The sequence below is a fragment of the Salmo trutta genome, chromosome 22, assembly GCF_901001165.1.
Source record: "Salmo trutta chromosome 22, fSalTru1.1, whole genome shotgun sequence".
NCBI lineage: Eukaryota > Metazoa > Chordata > Actinopteri > Salmoniformes > Salmonidae > Salmo > Salmo trutta.
In genome coordinates, this window is record NC_042978.1 from 37,700,716 (window position 1) to 37,727,741 (window position 27,026).

Here is a 27,026-nt window from a genome sequence, read left to right on the forward strand (position 1 = left end):
TAGATTTTTGATGTTTTGAATTTCCAGCCTTGCTAGCAATCCCGTCTCAGGGTTCATTGCTACCCCGTATCCCCAACAGGTTTTAAGGGAGAAACAATGGTTTATTATCCTATCACTTCGTCTTCCTGTCAGACCATAAAACATGTAAGGATTGGAAAGAAGGAGTGTCTAAATTGGAGTATATATACTTGTGGTGGTGGAAACGTGATGTCTGAATGCAGCTGTATCGACCCTTTGGGAAGAATTACACTTGGTTAAGCTTCTCTAGTGTCCGTGAGTTATTTACTCTGAAAATTAGAACCTAACAGCGCAAACCAGATGAGATGGCGTATCGCTGCAGAATGCTGTGGTAGCCATCCTGGTTAGGTGTTCCTTGAATTCTAAATAAATCACTGACCATGTCACCAGCAAAGCACCCCCACACCATCACATCTCCTCCTCCGTGCTTCTCGGTGGGAACCACACATGCGAATATCATCCATTCACCTACTCTGCGTCTCACAAAGACACGGTGGTTGGACCAAAAATCACACATTTGGACTAATCAGACCAAAGGACAGATTTCCCCCGGTCTAATGTCCATTACTCGTGTTTCTTGGCCCAAGCAAGTCTCTTCTTATTGGTGTCCTTTAGTAGTGCTTTTTTTTACCAGCAATTCGACAATGAAGACCTAAATCACCCAGACTCCTCTGAACAGATGATGTTGATGTGTTTGTTACTTGCAATTTCTGAGGCTGGTAACTAATGAACTTATGCTCTGCAGCAGAGGTAACTCTGGGTCTTCCTTTCCTGTGGCGGTCCTCATGAGAGACAGTTTCATCATAGCGCTTGATGGTTTTTGGGACTGCACTTGAAGAAACTTTCAAAGTTCTTGAAATGTCCCGGATTGACTGACCTTCATGTCTTAAAGTAATGATGGACTGTCGTTTCTAGTTGCTTATTTGAGCTGTTCTTGCCATGATATGGACTTGGTCTTATACCAAATAGGGCTATCTTCTGTATACCACCCCTACCTTGTCACAAACCAACTGATTGGCTCAAACTTATTAAGAAGGAAAGAAATTCCACAAATACATTTTTAACAAGGCACACTTGTTAATTTAAATGCATTCCAGGTGACTACCTGTTTGAGAGAATGCAGAGAGTGTGCAAAGCTGTCATCAAGGCAAAGGGGGGCTACTTTGAAGAATCTCAAATATAAAATGTTTAGATTTTTCAGCACTTTTTTGGTTAGTACATGATTCCATATGTGTTATTTCATAGTTTTGATGTCTTCACTATTATTCTACAATGTAGAAAATAGTGAAAAATAAAGAAAAACCCTTGAATGAGTAGGTGTGTCCAAACTTTTGACTGGTACTGTATATATATATATATATATATATATATATATATTAAAAAATTGAGATCCAAATGGCACCGCGTTGTAGGAATGACCCGGTTATTGACACTTGCGTCCTCATGACCTAAACTGTGATGTAAGGGGCCAACTCAATTGCCCAGGTTTTAGAATTAACGTCGAAACACTTATTTCAAATACTCAAGGATCCGGATGATACAGTCCATATATGTGTGAAAGGCAAGCTATCAGACACCCTGAAACTAATCCCGCCCATTTTGTGTTATTGCTGAAGATTTGAACTGCAGTCATATTCATACAGTATTTCCACACAGGTTGGTAATAGCTACTATTTTACACATTCCCTGTTTACGAGGGGCGAAGTGCGTCTGTGGGATACGATATCTGCTGACTTGCGTCAATAAAACGTCAAATCCAAAGCTGGACGAAAGCTTCGATTTACGGAACAGAAGACGGTAGGAACAGTCAAATTATTAAAGAAGTGTGATTTTGAGTAAATATGCAGAATGACTCGGTTTAGCTCGCTTCTAGGCTAGGTCTGAAGCCTGCGTTTTTGCTGCGTGGTGAAAGGGCGTGTTTATAATGTTGCTGGCTGTCTGGAGGACGTTTTCTTCTGCAAATACGCATGCTAACTAAATTTGTAAAAGTCTACATGCACGTACATACATATTTATCTAGCAAAATGTTTTTCCCATGCGCTATTGTTTGCCTGAAACTGCCGAAAAGCTTACGTTTTAATAATGTTGCAGTCTGATCACTCCTATTTTATTTGTCCTTCAGGTAATTCACACACAGTCGAACATAGTCGAACATGGCCCAGCTTCTAGAGTCTATGCCTGGTGCCTCCACTGGACAGGTCGTGGTGACGGACCACTTAAATTTCTGGGGCGGGTGCAGAGTTAAACCCAAGGATGGAATAAACCCGGAGCCCGTCCACGAACCTGCAACTGGTTTGTAGCATACTACATACACTATACTGTTTACTAAATCAAATTATATTCGTCACATGCTTCGTAAACAACCGGCGTGGACTAACAGTGAAATGCTTTTACTCGTAGGCTTTCTGATTTAATAGAGCTGTAGGCCTATATCTCAGATGTATTGAATGTTTTTAGATACATTACTGTGTTAGTGTTGTAGTAAAAAGGTATCTCGGCGCACAGTTGACCAGACAGATTTCCTAGTTGACCAGTATCTGGAATGTCAGTGTCAAGGTTCACTGACCTTTTATGTTGTTTAGTTTCAATTAGAGTATTATTACCTCACTATTTGTAGTCAGCAAGAGTTCACTGACTAATTTACAATATGCCCCCCAAGATGCCCATGGATTCTGTTTGCCAGTTAGATGTTTGTGAAGTGTTTATTTGTCTTTTTCATCTGGTGTCTGCAGGACGTAAGCTGTGTGACATGTTTCCATGTGGGAAAGAGGAGGTGGACCAGGCCATCCAAAGTGCACATGCTGCCTACCTAAAGTGGAGCAAGATGGCAGGCATGGAGAGGGCCCGAGTTATGCTGGAGGCTGCACGCATCATCAGGGTGAGGCATGTCATGTGAGCAGAATGTTGCATAATGCTTGCATAACATTGCTGTTAGAATTAGAATATTAGCTACTGAACAGAGAAATGATATGTCTCTTTAATTAAATAATTTCAGACTTTTCATGAGTGCATTGCATTCCATACCTGTTTAGTGTACAGCAGGGGAATGGAGTTAAATTTAATGAATCTGAGGCCCTTTTTGTCGAGTTAACTCTGTACCAAGCAGTCTTTATAAGTGATTGACACTACGACATTGCTCGATCCAATATTGATATATTTCTTAATTCCATTATTTTACTTTTAGAATAGTGTATTTTTGTGAACTGTTAGATATTACTGTGCTGTTGGAGCTAGGAACACAAGCATTTCCCTACACCCACAATTACATCTGCTAAATATGTGTGGGACCAATCAAATTTGTTTGATTTGAGGACATAAATTGCTGATTGGAACATTCTTGCTGTTACACATCATCCCAAATATTAGTGGTGAACTGAAGTTGCTTTAAAGGTTTCTGGGAACAGTGCCAGGAAAGTTTTGAAAATGTTACACAACATAATTGAACGTGGTTGAAAATGTGCAATCCTAGTTATTTATTAAATGCACAGGCATAGTACTCTGTAAAGTCCAATGTGCTGTCTACTCAAAACCTTTGAGGAAACCTGTTGCATTTAATGAGTACAGTTACTTAAAGTTATTTTGTGGTCATTACTCAAACAGTTTTGAGTTGTATCATCTTGAAACATTTTTGTAATACCCCTACTAAGCCACGCCTCCAATATAATTTCCCAAAGCGCTCTTTGCCTTTTTGAGGAATTGAGTTACCATCCATGACTGTATTTTATTGTAACAGAGACATGGTTGTTGAATTTGTTCATATTCAGTCCTGTGGCCTTCACCATGTGAGTTCCTAGGTGAATGTTATCGTTACCTGCCGCCCCCGTGGTTAGAGCGTTGGGCCAGTAACCGAAAGGTTGCTGGATCAAATCACCGAGCTGACAAGGTAAAAATCCTGTCGTTCTGTCCCTGAACAAGACAGTTAACCCACTGTTCCCTGGTAGGCCGTCATTGTGAAGAGGAATTTGTTCTTAACTGACTTGCCTAGTTAAATAAAGGTTAGCGAGAGAGCGATAATTAAACTCTTTAGGACATTACATTTCTCGTGAGGCCTAGCTTTACAGTTTAGAGGCCACATCACACCTGCAAGTGGCACAATTCCGTCAACTTTCCGAAAATTCCCAGATTTATACAAAAAAAATGCTGGGAGGAGGATTTCCAGGAATCTTCTAATCGGGATTTCTGGAAAACCGGGGAAATTTACCAGAATTTTGCAAATCATGTTAGGCTGGTTTGCAAAGTAATATGTAATTCCTATTGAAATCCAGCTAGCGTTAGGATATCTAACAGTTAGACTTTTTACTCAATTGCAACCTGCATTCATGATGACTGCCACGGTTAGGAACTGTGTGAGGAGACTACCTAAACCATTTCAACGGGATAACCATTTCAGTAATGGGTGCAAAAATTCTAACTAAATAATTCAATTAGTTTAGAAAAAATAGTTATTGATCTTTGTGTAGCATAAGATTAATTAATCAATCACTCAATGTACATTGACTCCTGTGGCGGACTGCACTAGCATCGAATAATCCCCGCGATATGCAACTTTTTAAGGGAAGTCAGGAACCAATATACGCAGTCATTCAGGAAAGCAAAGGCTAGCTTTTTCAAACAGAAATTTGCGTCCTGTAGCTCTAACTCCAAAAAGTTTTGGGACACTGTAAAGTCCATGGAGAATAAGAGCACCTCCTCCCAGCTGCTCACTGCACTGAGGCTAGGTAACACTGTCACACCACTGATGAATCCACGATAATTGAGAATTTCAATAAGCATTTCTCTACGGCTGGCCATGCTTTCCTCCTGGCTACCCCAACCCCGGCCATCAGCTCCACACCCCCCGCAGCAACTTGCCCAAGCCTCCCCAGCTTCTCCTTCACCCAAATCCAGATAGCAGGTGTTCTGAAAGAGCTGCAAAACCTGGACCCGTACAAATCAGCTGGGCTAGACAATCTGGACCCTCTCTTTCTAAAATTATCCGCCGCCATTGTTGCAACCCCTATTACCAGTCTGTTCAACCTTTTTCGTATCGTCCGAGATCCCTAAAGATTTGAAACCTGCCGCGGTCATCCCCCTCTTCAAAGGTGGTGACACACTAGTCCCAAACTGTTATAGACCTATATCCATTCTGCCTTTCTAAAGTCTTCAAAAGCTAAGTTAATGAACAGATCACTGACATTTCGAATCCCACCGTACCTTCTCCGCTGTGCAATCTGGTTTCCGAGCTGGTCACGGGTGCACCTCAGCCACGCTCAAGGTACTAAATGATATCATAACCGCCATCGATAAAAGACAGTGCTGTGTTCATCGACCTGGCCAAGGCTTTCGACTCTGTCAATCACCACATTCTTATCGGCAGACTAAACAGCCTTGGTTTCGCAAATGACTGCCTCGCCTGGTTCACCAACTACTTCTCAGATAATTCAGTGTGTGAAATCGGAGGGCCTGTTGTCCGGACCTCTTGCATGGGGGTGCCACAGGGTTCAATTCTCGGGTCCGACTCTTTTCTCTGTATATATCAATGATGTCGCTCTTGCTGCGGGTGATTCTCTGATCCACCTCTACGCAGACGACACCATTCTGTATACCTGTGGCCCTTCTTTGGACACTGTGTTAACTAACCTCCAAACGAGCTTCAATGCCATACAACACTCCTTCCGTGGCCTCCAACTGCTCTGAAGCGCTAGTTAAACCAAATGCATGCTTTTCAACCATTCGCTGCCCGCACCCGCCCGACGAGCATCACTTCTCTGGACGGTTCTGACTTAGAATATGTGGACAACTACAAATACCTAGGTGTCTGGTTAGACTGTAAACTCTCCTTCCAGACTCATATTAAACATCTCCAATCCAAATGTTAAATCTAGAAGCGGCTTCCTATTTCGCAACAAATCCTCCTTCACGCACGCTGGCAAACATACCCTCGTAAAACTGACTATCCTATCGATCCTTGACTTTGGCGTCGTCATTTACAAAATAGCCTCCAACACTCTACCCAGCAAATTGGATGCAGTCTATCACAGTGCCATCTGTTTTGTCACCAAAGCCCCTTGTATCACCCACCACTGCGACCTGTATGCTTTAGTCGGCTGGCCCTCGCTACATATTCGTCGCCAGACCCACTGGCTTCAGGTCATTTATAAGTCTATGCTAGGTAAAGCTCCGCCTTATCTCAGCTCACTGGTCACGATAACAACACCCACCCGTAGCATGCGCTCCAGCAGGTATAGCTCACTGGTCATCCCTAAAGGCAGCCAAAGGAGGTGTTGGCTTTCCTTCCAGTTCTCTGCTGCCAATGACTGGAACGAATTGCTGAAGCTGGAGACTTATATTTCCCTCACTAACTTTAAACTTCAGCTATCTGAACAGCTAACCGATCGCTCGATCTGTAAATAGCCCATCCAATCTACCTAACTCATCCCCATAGTGTTTTTATTTACTTTTCTGCTCTTTTGCACACCAGTATTTCTACTTGCACATCATCTGCTATTTATCACTCCAGTGTTAATTTGCTAAACTGTAATTACTTCGCTACTATGGCCTATTTATTGCCTTACCTCCTCACGCAATTTCCACACACTGTATATAGACTTTCTTTTTTTCTATTGTATTATTGGCTGTACGCTTGTTTATTCCATGTGTAACTCTGTTGTCACACTGCTTTGCTTTATCTTGGCCAGGTCGCAGTTGTAAATGAGAACTTGTTCTCAACTAGCTTACCTGGTTAAATAAAAAATAAATACAAAAACGCATATGAAAAACTATTCCAAAAAGTCAACCTGCAGTAGAGCATGCTGGGTAAAAGTAAATTTCTTTAAAAATGTAGTTGTGAATTCTCATTTAGTTTTGAGTCAGTACCACATAGACATTTGAGGTAATAATGATTTTTCATTGACTCAGTTCAACTTACTAGAAGTATTTGAGTGTAAAATGCCTCGGGGGTTTACAGTGTGCTGTACCTCAGTGATCACATTTTAGAAAACAAATGGGTGATCTCGGGAATCAAACCCACTACCCTGACGTTACAAGCGCAATGCTCTACCAACTAAGCTACAAAGGACCACTATTCCCAATGCTGTTAACAGGAGAGAAGAGACAACATTGCCAAGTTGGAGGTGATCAACAATGGGAAGTCTATCACAGAGGCCCGGGTGGACATTGATGTTTCCTGGCAGAGCTTAGAGTACTACGCTGGCATTGCTGGCACACTGGCAGGTGGGAACACACTTTGTGGAGACATGTATAAACAAAATGATTTTGACCAATTACCATCTGATGCTATTGTGGTTCTCAAACACATTGTATTGTTATAGGCCTGACTTTTCTTCTCTTTAAACAACGTGTGCTTCACTTTTCTTTGTTTTATGCTTATGGACATAGTGACAGGTTTTTAGCTTTTACTGAATGATGCATAACACAGACAAATTTGTTGCACCCTAATAATGAATCACACAACTACAATATATCTGCAATAGCATTCATAGCAATGTTACAGTTTACCTTTCATTCACCTCAGGCCAGCACATCCAACTGCCCGGAGGATCCTTTGCTTACACCAGACGGGAGGCCCTGGGGGTATGTGTGGGCATCGGGGCCTGGAACTACCCCTTCCAGATCGCCTGTTGGAAGTCTGCTCCTGCCCTGGCCTGTGGTACGCTTGCCATGACCTCCAGCGTTCATGCATTACCATCACCCTGTGGAATGTTTTTTTTGCTTCACATTTCAGTTATGATTAGATGACTTAAAAGTAATCAATACATATTTCATTATTTTGTATAATGAACGTATCTGTTCTTTTTCATGGACATTTTTAAATTAACTATGCATATGAAGAGGAATAGTAGATTTGACCGGTGTCTCTGAATGTCTTTTTAGAGACAGATTGTACTGTGAGTGAAACTAAGTATTTATTTATTTATTTATTTACTGCTGGGTCTCTCTTTATCCCCAGGTAATGCCATGGTGTTCAAGCCTTCTCCTTTCACTGCTGTGACCGCTGTGATTCTGGCTGAGATCTACAAAGAGGCTGGGGTACCTGATGGGCTCTTCAACGTGGTGCAGGGTGGGGCGGAGACCGGCACCCTGCTCTGTAATCACCCCGGCGTGGCTAAGGTGTCCTTCACTGGCAGTGTCCCAACTGGGAAGAAGGTACAGACTGAAACAAAATACTTTATTGGGTGTTTACCAAGGTCGTAATCATTAGGCACCAAACATAAGAAAACGGACTGAAACAGGGAGGGACTACCTGAACAATTCCAATAAGAAATGCTCGTTTTAGTTTGCAGTTGCAAAAGATTTTGCCACTGTGTCCTCTGAGTACAATCCTAAATTCTTGTCATGGCAAGTCTTCAGTCACCTCTATGTTCATAATCTCAGTCTCACTGAGACTCACAGACAGTAATTGACCTCTCTGGGTCTATTGATAACAAGAGTAACTTGAGAAACCCGAATTGCTTCTCTGCTCATCAATGATAAGACTGCTGAACAAGAGTTTGTACTGTTAGGTGACCTAAACTAGGATATGCTTAACACCCCGACCGTCCTACAATCTAAGATAGATGCCCTCAATCTCACACAAATTATCAAGGAACCTACCAGGTACAACCCTAAATCCGTAAACACGGGCACCCTCATAGATATCATCCTGACCAACCTGCCCTCTAAATACACCTCTGCTGTCTTCAACCAGGATCTCAGCGATCACTGCCTCATTGCCTGCGTCCGTAATGGGTCCACAGTCAAACGACCACCCCTCATCGCTGTCAAACGCTCCCTAAAACACTTCAGCGAGCAGGCCTTTCTAATCGACCTTGCCCGGGTATCCTGGAAGGATATTGACCTCATTCTGTCAGTAGAGGATGCCTGGTAATTTTTTTTAAAGCGCTTACCTCAACATCTTAAATAAGCATGCCCCGTTCAAAAAATGTAGAACTAAGAACAGATATAGCCCTTGGTTCACTCCAGACTTGACTGCCCTTGACGAGAACAAAAACATCTTGTGGCGTACTGCATTAGCGTCGAATATCCCCTGCGATGGGCAACTTTTCAGGGAAGTTGGGAACCAATATACACAGGCAGTTCAGAAAGCAAAGGCTTGCTTTTTCAAACACAAACTCCAAAAAGTTCTGGGACACTGTAAAGTCCATGGAGAATAAGAGGACCTCCTCCCAGCTGTCCACTGCACTGAGGCTAGGAAACATTGTCACCACCGATAAACCCACGACCTATATCTATCCTACCCTGCCTTTCTGAAGTCTTCGAAAGCCAAGTTAACAACAGATCACTGACCATTTCGAATCCCACTGCACCTTCTCCGGTATGCAGTCTGGTTTCCGAGCTGGTCATGGGTGCACCTCAGCCACGCTCAAGGTCCTAAACGATATCATAACCGTCATTGATAAAAGACAATAGTGCAGCCATCTTCATCGACCTTAGCCAAGGCTTTCGACTCTGTCAATCACCGCATTCTTATCGGCAGACTCAACAGCCTTGGTTTCTCAAATGATTGCCTCGCCTGGTTCACCAACTACTTCTCTGACAGAGTTCAGTGTGTCAACTCAGAGGGCCTGTTGTCCGGACCTCTAGTCTCTATGGGGGTAACGCAGGGTTCAATTCTCGGGGCCGACTCTTTTCTCTGTATACATCAACGATGTCGCTCTTGCTGCTGGTGATTCTCTGATCCACCTCTTCGCAGACGACACCATTCTGTATACCTGTGGCCCTTCTTTGGACACTGTGTTAACTAACCTCCAGATGAGCTTCAATGCCATACAACACTCCTTCCGTGACCTCCAACTGGTCTTAAATGCAGGTAAAACTAAATGCATGCTCTTCAACCGATCGCTGCCAGCACCCGCCCGCCTGTCTAGCATCACTACTCTGGATGGTTCTAACATAGAATATGTGGACATCTACAAATACCTTAGGTGTCTGGTTAGACTGTAAACTCTCCTTCCAGACTCCCATTAAGCATCTCCAATCCAAAGTTAAATCTAGAATCGGCTTCCTATTGCACAACAAAGCATCCTTCACTCATGCTGCCAAACATACCCTTGTAAAACTGACTATCATACCGATCCTTGACTTCGGCGATGTCATTTACAAAATAGCCTCGAACACTCTACTCAGCAAACTAGATGTAGTCTCTCACAGTGCCATCCGTTTTGTCACCAAAGCCCCATATACCACCCATCACTGCGACCTGTATTCTCTTGTTGGCTGGCCCTCGCTTCATATTCGATGCCAGACCCACTGGCTCCAGGTCATCTGTAAGTCTTTGCTAGGTAAAGCCCCGCCTTATCTCAGCTCACTGGTCACCATAGCAGCACCCACCCGTAGCACGGGCTCCAACAGGTATATTTCACTGGTCACCCCCAAAGCTAACTCCTCCTTTGGCCGCCTTTCCTTCCAGTTCTCTGCTGCCAATGACTAGAATGAATTGCAAAAATCACTGAAGCTGGAGTCTTAGTCGCCCTCACTAACTTTAAGCATCAGCTGTCAGAGCAGCTTACAGATCATTGCACCTGTACACAGCCCATCTGTAAATAGCCCACCCAACTACCTCATCCCCATATTATTTTTTCCCTCCTATGCACCCCAGTATCTCTACTTGCACATCTATCACTCCAGTGTTCATGCTAAATTGTAATTATTTTGCCACAATGGCCTATTTAATGCCTTACCTCCCTAATCTTACTACATTTGTACACACTGTATATAGATTTTTCTATCGTGTTATCAACTGTATGTTTGTTTGTAAGTCTGTTGTTTTTGTCGCACTGCTTTGCTTTCTTGGCCAGGTCCAGTTGTAAATGAGAACTTATTCTCAACTGGCCTACCTGGTTAAATAAAGGTGAAATTAATAAATTGGCTACCCAGACTATTTGCTTTGGGTTTTGTTTACACTGCTGCTACTTACTATTTATTATCTATGCATAGTCATTTTAGCCCTACCTACATGTACATATACCCCCTGTATATAGCCTCTTTATTGTTATTTAATTGTGTTTCTTTAACTTTTTGATTATTTAATAAATATTTTCTTTCTGCATTTTTGGTTAAGTGCTTGTAAGCAACCTGTTGTATTCGGTGCATGTGACAAATAACATTTGATTTATGACCCATATTCTTTGTCACCATCACCACGATCAATGTTAGGGACAGCACTGCCATCTTGAGTTAGTTATTTATCATACTGTATATAATATTGGTCAGTAGGAGGCAGTGTAGTCCTGCTATTGTCTAAAACATCTGTCAGACAAGACTTGTTCATTAAACATTCATTTGGAAAGTACTATTCCCATGGCCATACCTTTTTTAATTCTATTGATATGATTATTGATCGGTATTCATTTATCTCAGTTCTCATTGGCTAATTTGACCTTTCCTACAATCATGTTCTCTCTTTCTTTCAGATTATGGAGATGTCTGCAAAGACTGTAAAGCAGGTGACTTTGGAGCTGGGAGGGAAATCACCCCTCATCATCTTTAAGGACTGTGAGCTGGAGAACGCCGTGAGGGGGGCGCTCATGGCTAACTTCCTGACTCAGGGAGAGGTGAGCTCTCAATGTTAACCGACTTCTTACTTTACTTTCAGTGCTGACTGACTTCTTACTTAATGTCTCAATACCGTTGTCTGTATTGACGTACAGTGTTTTCTACTAGCGTCGGCTGTCGTCTAAACAGCCAATTACAGACTAATTTTCAGCCGGCTTCTTTTTCCACTTAAATTAACTAGGCTACTTTTCAAAAAGTCAGCCAAGCTGTTTCCCTCCCGCTAGAATGAACGATGTGCATCTTCTAGCAATCTATTGATATTTTAGGCGCCTGTCAGTAACAAAGCGAGCAATGACAGGGAAACACTACTAGTTTGACAGTCTGCTTTCTGTCACACCTCCTGTGGGTAGTGTGATTTGTGTGTTGTGGTTGGTTGCAGAATTTCTTTACACAGAGGTGGAGAGGATGCTTCTTTATTGTCTGAGTGAATTTCAGGGCTCTAGAGTGCGACCATTTTACTTTTATATGTGGCTAAAAATAGATGTGCGAATTAAACTGATTTATAGCAACAAAAATACTTTTTATTTTTATTTTTCAGTCTTTCTGCCATTTTGTTTAATAGCTGGTAGCTAATTACACAAGGAACCATAGAAATAAGAATTATTTCTTATGTCTATGCAAATAACTACTTTGTAACAGTGCAGGGGGTGCTGTGCGCATTGAGTGAAGTGCTGAAAGATACATTTGTAGAACGCACAGGCATTGAAGGTGGTCTAATTTACCCAAAAGTCTACTAAAGTGTGACTTTACCCTCGTGTTTCTTGGATATTTACATTGTTTTGTTCACACACTAGGTTGTTGTTCAATGTTAGTTTGAGTTTTCTTAACTGCTACTAGCAAAGTGCTGTCAGAATCTCAGCCGTTACCACGGCTTACCCAAATGAGCCAAATATTTGAGAGTACATGGAAATAGTTTATTCAATAACTTTTAGGCATTTATCATTAAAACACTCATTCTCAAATACTTTCATTGTGCTCCTAAATGTCTTTGTTTGGACCTAAATGTGTTCCTTGTAAAAAATAAATAAAATACAAAACCCCAAAAAAAGTCAGCGCATAGCCCTGAATTTGCACATCCCATGTAATGTAGCCTAAGTGGTAACGATGAGTCAGACTCTATTTGGCTTTGTTTTCGGCACATTCTTTTATATGAATCCACGTGTTTCATATAGCAGCCGCCTTTCATATTTTTTTTTAAGATAACATGGGCTATTTAAAATCCATAATTTGAAGAACAAGCATTATGGCTATTCATATCTTGCAGTAAAACTGTAAGACTTTAGTCTCAAGAAGTTGGGTTCAGTGTTTAAAAAGTTGAATGTTCTTTTACTTATAAAATAGGTTATGCCTAGCACCAGACGATATTCAAAACAAGGAACAGTACACTGAATTGATACATTTTCAGTAATTTACCACACGTTTTTCATCTGGAAGGTAAATTTGATGAAGTATTCAATCATTTTGCTGTGTATTTCGGCTGGAATAGAGGCATTAGAATGTACCAGAGGCAACCAAAATATAGGTTGTTCTGCGAAATATTTTGGGGCCTTGTGGAAAACACTGAATGTAGAACAGGGATAAGCAACTTTGATGGGTGGGGGTGCCATTTAAAAAATCTGAATTCATCACGAGGGTCTCAGTGGCTCGCGCGTCTGCTAGCCCTCATCCATACCCACATTTTTTTAAGTTTCATAGTTATTTCTTGCAATTCTACACGTTTTGCTATGGGGCTGAGAGAATAATTTGCAGTTTTACAGCTAATTTCCTGCAATTCTACACATTTTGTCATAGGGTGGAGAGAAATGTTTGCAGTTTTCTAATATGATATTTGAGTGAGAGTGACAAACAAAATCAATGGGAGCCACAAGGTCGGTAATTCAACATGATTACTACGAGTTTAGATTGGTAAATTTGCTAATTTACCAATCGTTCCAGAATTTTAGCTGACATGGGCTAATTGACTGTCAGTAGTTAGGTTTCCATCCAATTGGTGAATCTTTATGCAGATTTTTGAATATTTGCATGAAGAAAATATGCACATTTTCCCACCAGTGGTGTGTTTCCACCAAATGGACTTGTTGCGGATTAAAGTCAGTGGGTGACGACGTAGTGCACACAACTTAAGCAACAAAAGTACAGTTTTTCATGAACCGGATAAAGTTCAATGTGTTTCAATTGCATTTTCAACTCTACAGATTTAGTTTTGTCAAACTGTTGTGTTAAATAGCAAATGTGCCTACTCTGGTCTTGGCACATGCGCTCTAGCCAACAGCTTGCAGATACAGTGCGGGTAGGGTGGTCTACATGATGAGATTATTATGGATAAGAGCGAGAGTATTTGTCAAACCGCAATCAAGCATCAATCATCATGTCACCAGAATAATACCCTCAATATTTATTGGAAAGGACCAAGGTCACTGCATTTTCACAACCCTGTGAAGTTCATAACTGGGATCTCCCGAGTGGCACAGCAGTCTAAGGCACTGCATCTCAGTGCTAGAGGCGTCACTACAGACCCTGGTTCAATTCCAGGCTGTATCACACCTGGCTGTGATTGGGAGTCTCATAGGGTGGTGCGCAATTGGCCCAGCGTCGTTAGGGTTTGGCCGGGGTAGGCCGTTATTGTAAATAACAATTTGTTGGAAAAGCTGCGACATTGGAAAAGGAAACACACAAGCTAAGAGGGACAGTCAACAAGATTGAAACCGAAGTGAATTAAATTAAAAAGGAGAACACCGTTCTGAGAGAAGCCTTACTGGACATACAAACTAGAACCATGAGAGAGAATCTAGTACTTACAGGTATCCAGGAGAAAGAAGGGGAAGTTCCTGAATCTGTAGTTAGAGTTCCTCCTTACAGTGCTTCAAATCCCACGCGAAGCTATCGACAAAATCCAACTTGAACGTGTACACCGCTTCGGCCAGAGAGGCCAAAGGTATGAACGCCCAATCGTTGCCGAATTTGCTTAATTTAAAGATAAAATAATGGTTAAAAGCCTGGGTAAAAGACTTGCTGGGACCATGAATGATCAGTTTCTGAAGGAAATTGCAGAACGGCGTAAAGTTCTGTATCCAATTTTCAAAGAAAATAGATTAAAAGGGAAACGAGTAGCTCTCGTCGTTGATAAACTATACATTGATAACCAGTTGTTCAGAGACGCAAAGACTACTCCATGGTTATTTTTAAACAATTACAACATTTTCATAGATGAGGAAAATAATGAAACGCAATTCTAGCCCGGTTATCGATTGTAACAATACAATTTAAAAAAATTTGCTTTTGTATATATCTTCACATATAGCTAATTGGAACACACAAGCACTAATTTAACATGGTGAAGATAAAAACTAAGTAAACAGAAGGCACACTATGTGTGGATGGTGGGTGTGTGTTTTATATTTTTATTTTATTTGTTATGATTGGGAAAGTTGAGTGAGTAATGAAATGGTTGCATATCCCAAAACCAATGTATTGCTCTGAGCAGGGGTATGAGAGGGCTTTCAATGTTGCTCAGATGATGGATATACTTTTATAATGAATTATGTCTTATTTATTTATTGTCCTATCATGGTGGAACAGTTTTAAAAGAAATTATACATATTTATTTATTGTCCTATCATGGGAATCAATTAAATAAATATAATTTTTTTTAAATTTTTTTTTTTTTATGATCTGAATTTAATGGTACGGTCAACAACCCTATACCCTCACCCACCTGAATGACCCAGATACTAAGGAGAAGTCCCTATACCCTGGACACCCACCTGAATGACCCAGATACTAAGGAGAAGTCCCTATACCCTGGACACCCACCTGAATGACCCAGATACTAAGGAGAAGTCCCTATACCCTGGACACCCACCTGAATGACCCAGATACTAAGGAGAAGTCCCTATACCCTGGACACCCACCTGAATGACCCAGATACTAAGGAGAAGTCCCTATACCCTGGACACCCACCTGAATGACCCAGATACTAAGGAGAAGTCCCTATACCCTGGACACCCACCTGAATGACCCAGATACTAAGGAGAAGTCCCTATACCCTGGACACCCACCTGAATGACCCAGATACTAAGGAGAAGTCCCTATCTGTTTTATGTGCCTGCTGTAAGCGGTCTCTATGCAGCCAAAATGCGGTCAGAGACCAAGAGCAGCACTGCCCCCTTAAGATTCTGAGCCCGCTTGGCAGGGTTGGTCCTGCAAATCCAAAGCCCCCTAAAGGGAGAGCATACTACACAACGAATTCTCAAAGCTGTTAATGAGAACCTTGACGACCTTGTACCTAGCCGGTGGGGATTCCGGTGGGGTGCCCCCACCCAGGCAGTGGCAGTGCTGGCAACACTAGCTGCAGTAACCCATGGGGAGGGGGTCACACTCAGACATTCAGAGAGGGGCTATATTATTGTGGCCCTGGTGGCACAAAATCAAAAGTCTGACTGCATGGAGATGCTTGGGAATATGGTCAATACGGGTGACCGTATTGTGGATGTTTCAGAGAAGAGGTGTACATTTGACCTCCATCTAGGATGTGACTGGTTAATAAATTCTCTCAATTTCTGCCCATTTTTTTTGCACGGTCTTGCAGGCCTTCTAATGCAGCTGCAACTGTAAATGCATTTGTAAATCAAGACCTTTCTTGAGTTGGGCTCTGGGTGGTGCAACTGAGAATGTGAGCTTATGGTTGTGTGGGGGAAAGGGTTGAGTGTGTGTGTGGGTGTATGTGTGTATCCCACAACTGTTGTGAAGGAGTTAAAGATGTTAGGGACAATAGAGGATGATCCTCAGCTATATATAATACAAATGGAGGTGAGGGCGATGGAAATGCATTTGGCAATTGATTTACTTCAATTCGGTAAATGGCACTGTGTGTTCTTTTCGAAGGATGGATCCCAGTCTGTTCAGGTCTATGGGATACGGGGGATCAGGGGTGGTCTGCCGGGCATTGGGGTGACAACCCAACTAGGGATGAGGAAGGCTTTTAGCGGGTGGAATAGTAGGGACCAATTGGAGGTTTACTTAGTAGCAATGCAAATATCATGGAACAGCTATATAGACACTCAATCATCATGTTACTTTTTCATGGTACGTTTACAAACATATTTTCATAAATAGAATTTAAAGTCGTGTCTCATTATGATTAGTGGAGAAATAAGTATAGCCAGTTATAATTGTAATGGCCTAGCAGATAAGAAAAGACGATCAGTATTTACCTGGCTAAAAGCGAAGGAATATAATATCTATTGTTTACAGGAAACTCATTCAACAATTTTAGATGAAGTTTTATGGAAAAAGAACTGGGGGGGCGAAATATATTTCTCCCATGGGCAAAGAAATTCAAAAGGGGTGATGGTTTTAATTAACAGTAATTTTGATCCAAATGTGCAAATTGTCCAAACAGATTATCAAGGTAGATGGATTATTTTCAATTTGTTATTGGACAATAAACGGATATGGCTTATTAACCTATACGGTCCGAATAATGATGATCCAAGCTTCTTTGAAAATATATATATATATATATATATATATAAGAATTTATCAACTCTACAAGCAACACTAGACTCTATTATTATGGTGGGATATTTTAATTCGGTCTTAAATACCTCTATGGACCGGAAAGGAAATCACACTACAAACTATCACCCTCAGGCACTTAAGGAAATCATGAATGTCATAGATATATTGGAATTAGTGGATATATGGAGACTTAAATACCCTGACCTAGTGAGATATACATGGCGGAGGCTTAATCAAGCTAGTCGTCTTGACTACTTTCTTATGCCATTCTCTCTGGCACCAAAAGTTTGTTGATAGGGGCCAGAATGTGGTCGGATCATCACATAATTGGCATATATATTACTCTTTCAGAATTTCCACGTGGGCAAGGATATTGGAAATTGAATCAAAGCCTACTAGATGATAAATTGTTTAGAATTTATAACTGACTTTTTCAGACATAACATTGGTACAGCAGATCCCCTTATTGTATGGGACACTTAAGTGTGCCTTTAGAGGCCATGCAATTCAGTACTCATCTATAAACAAAAGCAATTTAGATCGAAAGAGTCCATATTAACAAAGGAAATTGAAGGACTAACAGTACAGTTGGATAGCAGTAAAAACGGTACCATAGAGGCACAGAATAAGTTAGAGGAAAAACAAAAAGAAATGGAGGAACTTATTCAAGAAAGATCCAGTGTAATATATTATAAAAAATAAAGCGAACTGGATGGAATATGGGGAAAAATGCACAAAAGTATTTTTCAATCTTCAATATAGAAATGCTACCCCAAAAAAATGTATTAACTTACAAATGGAGTCACGCATGATTCACCAAATGATATTTTGAAAGAGGAAGTAAAGTACTTCAAGAATATGTTTTCGTTTCAGGTTCCTCCATCTAACTGACACTAATTGTATGGATTTTTTCCCTAATAATAATAATAATAATAATAATAATAATAATAATAATAATGTAAAATTAACATCTGTACAGAAAGACTCATGTGAAGGCCAAATTACAGAGGAGGAACTGCTTGATGCAATTGGGGCCTTTAAGGATGGGGAAAACTCCAGGGCTGGATGGCATACCAGTGGAAGTACACAACTTTTTTTGATATACTCAAAGGACTATTATTAGCATGTTTTAGCCACTCCTATATAAATGGCAGATTATCAGACACGCAACAAGGTCTGATATCATTATTACTGAAACAGGACCCAAATTGTGTGTGTATGTATGTATATGTGTGTGTGTATATATATATATATATATGAGATCCAGTCCATTTAAAAAAAAAATGGAGACCTCTTACACTTCAGTGTTGTGATGCAAAAATCCTAGCAAAATGCTTGGCGCATAGAATTAAAAAAGTATTGTCAGATATTATTCATCCTAATCAGACAGGTTTTTTACATGGATGATACATTGGAAATAATATAAGACAAGTACTGGAAACAATAGAATTCTATGAAATATCGGGGACACCAGGCCTGGTTTTCATAGCTGATTTTGAAAAGGCTTTTGATAAAGTACGACTGGAGTTTATATATAAATGCCTAGAATATTTCAATTTTGGGGAATCTCTTATAAAATGTGTTTAAAGTTATCTATAGTAACCCTAGGTGTAAATAATGGCTACATCACAAAGTTTTAAACTATCTAGAGGAGTTAAACAAGGTTCTCCACTATCGGCATATTTATTTATTATTGCCATTGAAATGTTAGCTGTTAAGATTAGATCAAACAATAATATTAAGGGTTACAAATCCATGGCTTAAAAACCAAGGTGTCATTGTACGCCGATGATTCATGTTTTCTTTTAAAACCACAATTGGAGTCTCTCCACGGCCTCATAGAGGATCTAGATACTTTTGCTATCCTCTCTGGATTAAAACCAAATTATGATAAGTGATATTATGTATCGGATCACAAAAAAATGCACATTTTACATTACCATGTAGTTTACCAATTAAATGGTCTGACGGAGATGTGGACCTACTCAGTATTCAAATCCCAAAAGAGAAAAATGATCTCACTCCAATACATTTTTATAGAAAGTTAGCAAAAATAGATAAGATCTTGCTACCACCTCTTTGTGGAAAAATCACCCTGATTAACTCTTTAATCATATCACAGTTTACCTATTTGCTTATGGTTTTGCCTACACCTAGTGACCTGCTTTTTAGATTATATGAACAAAAAATATTCAATTTTATTTGGAATGGCAAGCCAGACAAAATTAAAAGGGCCTACTTATATAACGAATATGAATTCGGAGGGCAGAAATTATAAAATATTAAAGCATTAGACCTCTCACTAAAGGCATCAGTCATACCAAAATTATATTTAAATCCAAACTGGTTTTCTAGTAAATTGGTACAAATGTCTCATCCTATGTTCAAGGAGGGCCTTTTTCCCTTTATTCAGATTACACCTGCCCACTTTCGGTTGTTTGAAAAGGAAATGATCTCCAAAATATCTTTTTTTTTTAAACAAGCCATGGAAAGTTGGTTGCAATTTCAGTTTAATTCACCTGAAAAGACAGAACAAAAAATGCAACAAATATTGTGGTTAAATTCAAATATAGTAATTGATTAAAAAAATATATATATTTTTCGAAGAAATTTAAAAAGGTATAATTTTAGTGAAGGATATTATAAATAGGACTGGTGGAGTGATGTCACACATGCAGCTAACACAGACATATGGAAATGTCTGCTCTACCCAAAATTACAACCAACTAATTGCAGCATTACCAGAAAAATGGAAGAGGCAAGTAGAAGGGGAAAAAAGTAAGGAACTTGTATGTCGGCCATGTATTAGAGACCCATAAATGGTTAAAGAAAAGTGTGATAAATAAAAACCTATACCAATTTCATTTAAGGACCAAAAAACTGATAGCTGTGCCATTTATAAATTGCTAAATAGTTGAAGAGATTTTCGATGTGCCCATTCCATGGCACATGGTTTATGAATTGATACGCAAAACAACACCGGATTCAAAACTTAGAATTTTTCAATTTAAATGACTATACAAAATTCTTGCAACTAATAGAATGATATATATATATATATATATATATATATATATATATATATATATATATATATATATATATATATATATATATATATATATATATATATATATATATGGGATACACTCTTCCCAGCTCTGCAGATTCTGCTGTGAGGAGGCAGTCATTAGATCATTTATTTTGGTATTGTCCATATGTAGCTCGTTTTTGGTCACAGGTCCAGGAATGGCTGAAGAATTGTAACATTTGCCTAGAACTAACGCTGCAGATAGCAATACTGGGTGATTTGACAAGCCATAGTCAATCAATCAATAATATAATAATTATTTTAGCAAAATGTGAATTAAAAATAAACATATCTGTAGAAACTATGAGAATAGAAAGGTTCAATTGTTTTGTGAAGCATCACAGCACAGTTGAAAAATATATGGCAAATAGAAATCCGAAATGGATGATGTTGATGGATAGATGGGAAGGGTAGATTGGAGCTGAAGGATGGGACTAATAAGATAAACAATGTAAAACATACGGGGTCTGTAAAATGTATATAGGTTCAGAACTTTTGTGATATAGCACAGTTACAAATAGAAATCAAACTGGATGGACATCAGAAAAAGAGGAAGGACTAAAAACAAAGAACTATTGTAAAATAGACTGTCTGTAAAATGTGTATAAGATGAATAAATTGGAGGTAAAAGCCGAAGTGCTTAATAGTTTACTCCAATTGGGCGATCGGTGGTAGGGTTTGCGGGGAATAATAATAAAGGGAAAATATATGTCTATATATGTATGTGTGTATATATATGTGTATATGTATGCATGCGTGTATGGATATATATATTATATCTCAAAAATAAATGGGGGATTGGAAATGATGCAGACAATTACATTGATGGAAGCAATATTCTTTCCGCAATATTAAGCTGATCCACCCCTAAAAAAAATAATAAAAATAATGTGTTCCTAACTGACTTGCCTAGTAAATAAAGGTTACATTTAAAAAATGATAATAATAATAATTTAACCTTTTATTAAATAAATAAAATAAAAATAACTTCTCATCTGTAGCCTAATAAACTGCATGGTTTCCTGAGTTATAGTGGGAGGACCACACACCATATCTTTGCGTGATTCCAAGTTTACTTCGATATAATACTCATATCAATCTTTGCACATATAAAGGTGTTTCCACCACCATTTCTTGCATAATTAATTTTAACTACACAAAAAGATTACGCTAACATTATCTGTCTGCATTTATAAAATTGTACTGAAACTACCTGTTTCCATGACTGCTGTCATGATTTTCTTTTTGTACAGTGACTTTACTTGCGTAAAAACTTTGGATGGAATCGTGGTTAGTGACTGACATGATGAGAAACCAATGCACAACCACAGTGCTAAATTGCACTTTGTGTATTCTACTATTCTAACTCTCAACATAAGTTGAGACCCCGACTGAATTCCAAAAACATTTTTAATTGATGCCCACGGGCTGCCAGTTGCCCATCCATGATGTAGTATGTACAGTAGGACTGTATTACCGTCTCCATGCATGGATATTGGACAAGAATGCTGTTCATTGACTATAGCTCAGCATTCAACACCGTAGTACCCTCCAAGCTCATCATTAAGCTCGGGGCCCTGGGTCTGAACCCCGCCCTGTGCAACTGGGTCCTGGAATTCCTGAAAGGCTGTCCCCAGGTGTTGAAGGTAGGAAACAACACCTCTACTTCGCTGATCCTCAACACGGGCCCCACAAGGATGCGTGCTCAGCCCCCTCCTGTACTCCCTGTTCACCCATGACTGCGTGGCCACGCACGCCTCCAACTCAATCATCAAGTTTGCAGACGACACAACAGTAGTAGGCCTGATTACCAATAATGACGAGACAGCCTACAGGGAGGAGGTGAGGGCTCTGGGAGTGTGGTGCCAGGAAAATAACTCGCTCAATGTCAACAAAACAAAGGCGCTGATCATGGACTTCAGGAAACAGCAGAGGGAGCACGCCCCTATCCACATTCACGGGACCGCGGTGGAGCAGGTAGAAGGCTTCAAGTTCCTCGGCGTACACATCACTGATGATCTGAAATGGTCCACCTACACAGTGTGGTGAAGAGGGCACAACAGCGTGGCTTGGCACATAAAACCTCACACACTTTTACAGTGCCTGGTACGGCAACTGCACCGCCCGCAACTGCAGGGCTCTCCAGGGGTTGATGCTGTCTGCCCAACGCATCACCAGGGGCAAACTACCTGCCCTCCAGGACACCTACAGCACCCGATGTCACAGGAAGGCCAAAAAGATCATCAAGGACAACAACCACCCGAGCCACTGCCTGTTCACCCAGCTACCATCCAGAAGGCGAGGTCAGTACAGGTGCATCAAAGCTGGGACCGAGAGACTGAAAAACAACTTCTATCTCAAGGTCATCAGACTGTTAAATAGCCATCACTAGGTGGCTTCCACCCGGTTACGTAACCCTGCACCTTAGAGGCTGCTGCCCCATATACATAGACTTGAAATCACTGACCACTTTAATAATGGAACACTAGTCACTTTAATAATGTTTACATACTGCTTTACTCATCTTATATGTATGTTCTGTAATCTATTCTACTGTATTTTAGTCTATTCCATTTCGACATTGCTCATCCTAATATTTATATATTCCTTAATTCCATCTAACTTTTAGGTTTGTGTGAATTGTTAGATATTACTGCACTGTCTGAGCTGGAAACAAGCATTTCGCTACACCTGCAATACACGTGTTTAGCTGATATGTGACCAATAAAATGTGATTTTATATTTTTTCTGACCTTGATTTAAGCATATGTGAAGCTTGGCTTTCCTTACCCTTTGAACTTGTGATACATGTATCTTCTTCCACTCTTGGTTTCTATGAGTTGAACTCTATTGACTTACTATCATGTTGACATGCAACTTTCTTGACCAACCACCTACCTATGGTCTCCCCTGTTTAGGTGTGCTGTAACGGGACGCGGGTGTATGTGCAGAGGGAGATCATGCCTGTGTTCCTGGAGGAGGTGGTTAAGAGGACCAAGGCCATCTCAATAGGGGACCCTCTCCTGGAGGACACCCGCATGGGAGCCCTGATCACCAGGCAACACCTGGACAAGGTGCTGGGCTTCGTCAGCCAGGCCAAGAAAGAGGTATCAGTAAATGAATGTGCAACCTGGGTCGTGTTCAGTAAGGTACACTGTAACTAAATGCAGTGCAATGTCCAGTTTAGACAGCTTAGACAACGTAGAGAAGTCCCTCGCTGTTTCACAATGTTTTCTTCTTAATGAACACATCCCTGATGTTTGAACATCTGCCTCATTCAGGACAGTGGGTACCTTAGAATAATGTCTACCCCAGCCTTCAGTCTATTGTTTGTCTGAAATTTGGGTTAGGTACAAAATATCATGTTGTAATTTTGTCTAATACAAATCTCTGTGTGTGTTCCTTTAGGGCGCAAAGGTACTCTGTGGAGGGGAAGCCTTTACCCCGATTGAACCCAAACTGAAGGGAGGTTACTACATGTCTCCCTGTGTCCTGGGTGAGTCTTGTTTAATCATAATTACACCAATTGTCATGCTCCATAACACTGTTGCATGGTATACTGGTACTGCAGTAATGTCATGGTACCAAAACATCATGATACTTATGATGCCAACATTTTAGAATACTGTAGTACCGTTTCATTTCATACTACCGACTTCCAGCCCTACTGATCTAAAGAAACTGCTGGCGCCCTTACAAAAAAAGTTTGCCGTTCTAAAAGTGCAGTAACTGCAGTCGACTGTGGTATTTTGAACACACCGATTGCAGAATAACGGCAGTTATACTGTCAGTTTTTTGTTTATAAATTCAGTTGAATTTAAGCAACAGCCATTAGTCTCTTGTATGCGCAGGTCCAACAATATCCAGCTGTAATCAGCCAGCTGACTCATTACCAGCCCTCACTCATCTGCTTCTCTCTGTACATTTTTCACACTTCTCTATTTCTCTGGCCTTTTAAAAATATATATATATAATTTAACCGTGATGGCGAGTGGGGATGCAGACCCAGGCCCTGATGAGTCTTCTGCTGTTAGATTTGGACATTTGTTACATTGGAGCACGTGCAAAGCAGCAGTGTTGATGCATTGTATAATTTCCTCGTCAGTTATAACGGAGAGCAAAGACCAGTCTGAGTAGACTTTGCAAGTTCCCTGTCATGCAGCTGCTGATTGTCCGAGAGGGAGATTGAGTACCGCTTCATGACAGGCATGCTTGCAGCGTTCGTCTCCAGCCTAAACTGTTAAAGAATATGACCCCTATTACCGGAGATGCCTTTTCTTTCTATCCAGATTCGTGCCAATTTTATATAATTTCACAAACCATGTCGCAAGCCATTTTAAACTAATCATGGGTCTCTAATTTATTAGTTTGACAACAAACAACGTTCAGCCATGATGCCTAGCTAGCTAACAGCCTGGTAACTTGACAGTAGGTCTAGGCAAATTTGATTGGCACAGGAAGAAAGGAAAAGGGTCTGCCACTCATGAGATGTGCTTCAAAGGTAGGATTCATATAGGCCTAATGTAAGCCTGAACTATATCAAAAATCTATTTATTTCTGGTGCTCCTTAAATTCTGTTTGGTTCCTAACGTTTTAAAAGTTGGGAGTCGTGTGTGTGTATTTGTGGGAGAGTGAGGGGTGTGTGTGTGTTAACTGAATAGTAAAGAAGATTTCATGCAGTGTTTTCCCCTGACAGACACAATGACATGCAGTGTCTTCCCCTGACTGACACAATGCAACTCCCGTACAGACTCAGGAGAGGCGACGGTCGAGAGCCATGCGTCCTCCGAAACACGAACCTGCCAAGCGGCACGGCTTCTTGATACACTTCTCGCTTAACCCGGAGGCCAGCCACACCAATGTGTTGGAGGAAACAACATACAACTGTTGCCCGACGTCAATGCGCCCGTCCCGCCACAAGGAGTCGCTAGAGCGTAATGGGTCAAGGACATCCCGGCCAGCCAAACCCTCACCTAACCCGGACAACGCTGGGCCAATTGTGCACGACCGGGAGCAAACCCGGGTCTGTAGTGATGCCTATAGCACTGCGATGCAGTGCCTTAGACCGCTGCTCCATTCGGGAGGCCATAGGCGCTTCTTCTTAGTCATGTTTATTAAAATAATTTTCATTCAAATCATATGGTTTGGTTTCAATACTTCAAAACCAAATGTTAGGTCCAGGCAGTCACAAAAATAGATGGGTGTTGGTTAAATTGTGATTTTTAATGAATGGAGCGAATTTGGAGTGGAGCGGGTTTTAGTGGAGCGGTTGGAAAGGACGTGGAGAGCAAGGAGCTCTGGTAGTGACTGTCCAGTCTATATTTGGAGCTATGACTGTAACTCCACATTTTGAATGTAACTCCACATCCATGTATTCCAACACAGACAACTGCACAGACGACATGACGTGTGTGAAGGAGGAGATCTTTGGGCCTGTAATGTCAGTGATGCCCTTTGACACAGAAGAGGAAGTGCTGAAGAGGGCCAACAACACTACATTCGGCCTGGCCTCTGGAGTCTTTACCAGGTACAGTACCAGATCCATACACATTTAACCTTCTACAATAATCTTAACTCGATTCCTTGCATCCTCTCTCCTTGGCTCCTCAAAATGTATTGCATAAGGTCTGATGGGAGGGACATTGGACTTTTTCCTCCAATTAGGTTGAGGAGGCGAGGAAATAAGATGCAAGGAATAGCGGATATTGAGATGGAGACCTAGAATCACTAACTAGTCTAGTACACTGAGTCTCTTCCTGTTCTTGTCTCCCTGTAGGGATATATCCCGGGCCCACCGGGTGGCTGAGAACCTGCAGGCTGGAACCTGCTTCATCAACAACTACAACATCAGCCCTGTGGAGGTGCCCTTCGGCGGATACAAGCAGTCTGGTATGATAATAATCCATTCAATGTAATTCATGTTTGTCAGGACCCTACTTAGGAACCCATAGGAAAAGAGATGGCTGAAATGGACAAACAGTATTGTCACAAATCTTATCGTTTCAAATGTCTGCAGATCTGATGTTGTAACAATGCCATAATGGTAATATGAAATTAAGGAATAATCAGATTTTGTTGTAACAGTGCTGTAATGGTAATACAACAAAGGAATAACACCAAAAATAGAAAGCAAGAGGGCTGATGGGGATAACAAGACATTACATATTCCTCATTAGATGGATGTGTTCTATGTGGTGCTCATTGATCTCTTCTCTTTCTCCACAGGTTTTGGCAGGGAGAACGGCCAGGTGACCATCGAGTACTACTCCCAGCTGAAGACTGTGGTTGTGGAGATGGGAGCCGTGGACGATTACTTTAATTGTTAAATTACCAATTAAGTGCCATGGAAAATCAAGACCTATACACTACTGTCCTTAAGATGTTTGGTGTATTTGTGCATCTGAGGAAAGTAGCATTGTTATTGATAGTTTATAACAGCAAGTAACTAACATGGCTAGTTTGTCTGTGCAAGTATGAGGATGTCACCAAGTGCTAAAAAGCCTAGTCTTCACCCACTTGATCAATACATTTTATACTTTCCATTTCAGCTGTGATCCTAGCCAAAAAGTCAATATGAAGAAGCATTAAAACGTTTCCAATGGTCCATCACTTTCTAGCACATATCTCTCACATTTTGAATAAACGTTTGTAACACTCGCAGTATTCCTATTCCCCAAAAAATTGTATTCCATTTCATATGTTTGATACTTAAGGATAATATAAATTAATAAAACTCACAATTGATTATAATTTACATATAAGCGATGGTACTTAACTGGCCTGAGTGGGACCAATTTAAACCCACCACCCCATTCAGAAGTGTAGCACATGGGGATGTGTACAA

The 27,026-nt window shown here is 40.7% G+C and overlaps 1 protein-coding gene across 1 annotated transcript; it reads left to right on the top strand.

Moving 5' to 3' along the window:
* Positions 1 to 1,630: 1,630 nt before the first annotated feature.
* Positions 1,631 to 26,934, top strand: aldh9a1a.1 (aldehyde dehydrogenase 9 family, member A1a, tandem duplicate 1). The gene is made up of 12 exons (XM_029707887.1): positions 1,631 to 1,815; positions 2,141 to 2,310; positions 2,751 to 2,896; positions 7,101 to 7,230; positions 7,532 to 7,666; positions 7,967 to 8,163; positions 11,430 to 11,570; positions 23,101 to 23,289; positions 23,591 to 23,678; positions 25,568 to 25,709; positions 25,959 to 26,071; positions 26,408 to 26,934. The coding sequence occupies exons 2-12, from the start codon at positions 2,172 to 2,174 to the stop codon at positions 26,506 to 26,508; spliced, it is 1,521 nt and encodes a 506-aa protein (XP_029563747.1). The 5' UTR covers positions 1,631 to 1,815; positions 2,141 to 2,171; the 3' UTR covers positions 26,509 to 26,934.
* The last annotated feature ends 92 nt before the right edge of the window (positions 26,935 to 27,026 follow it).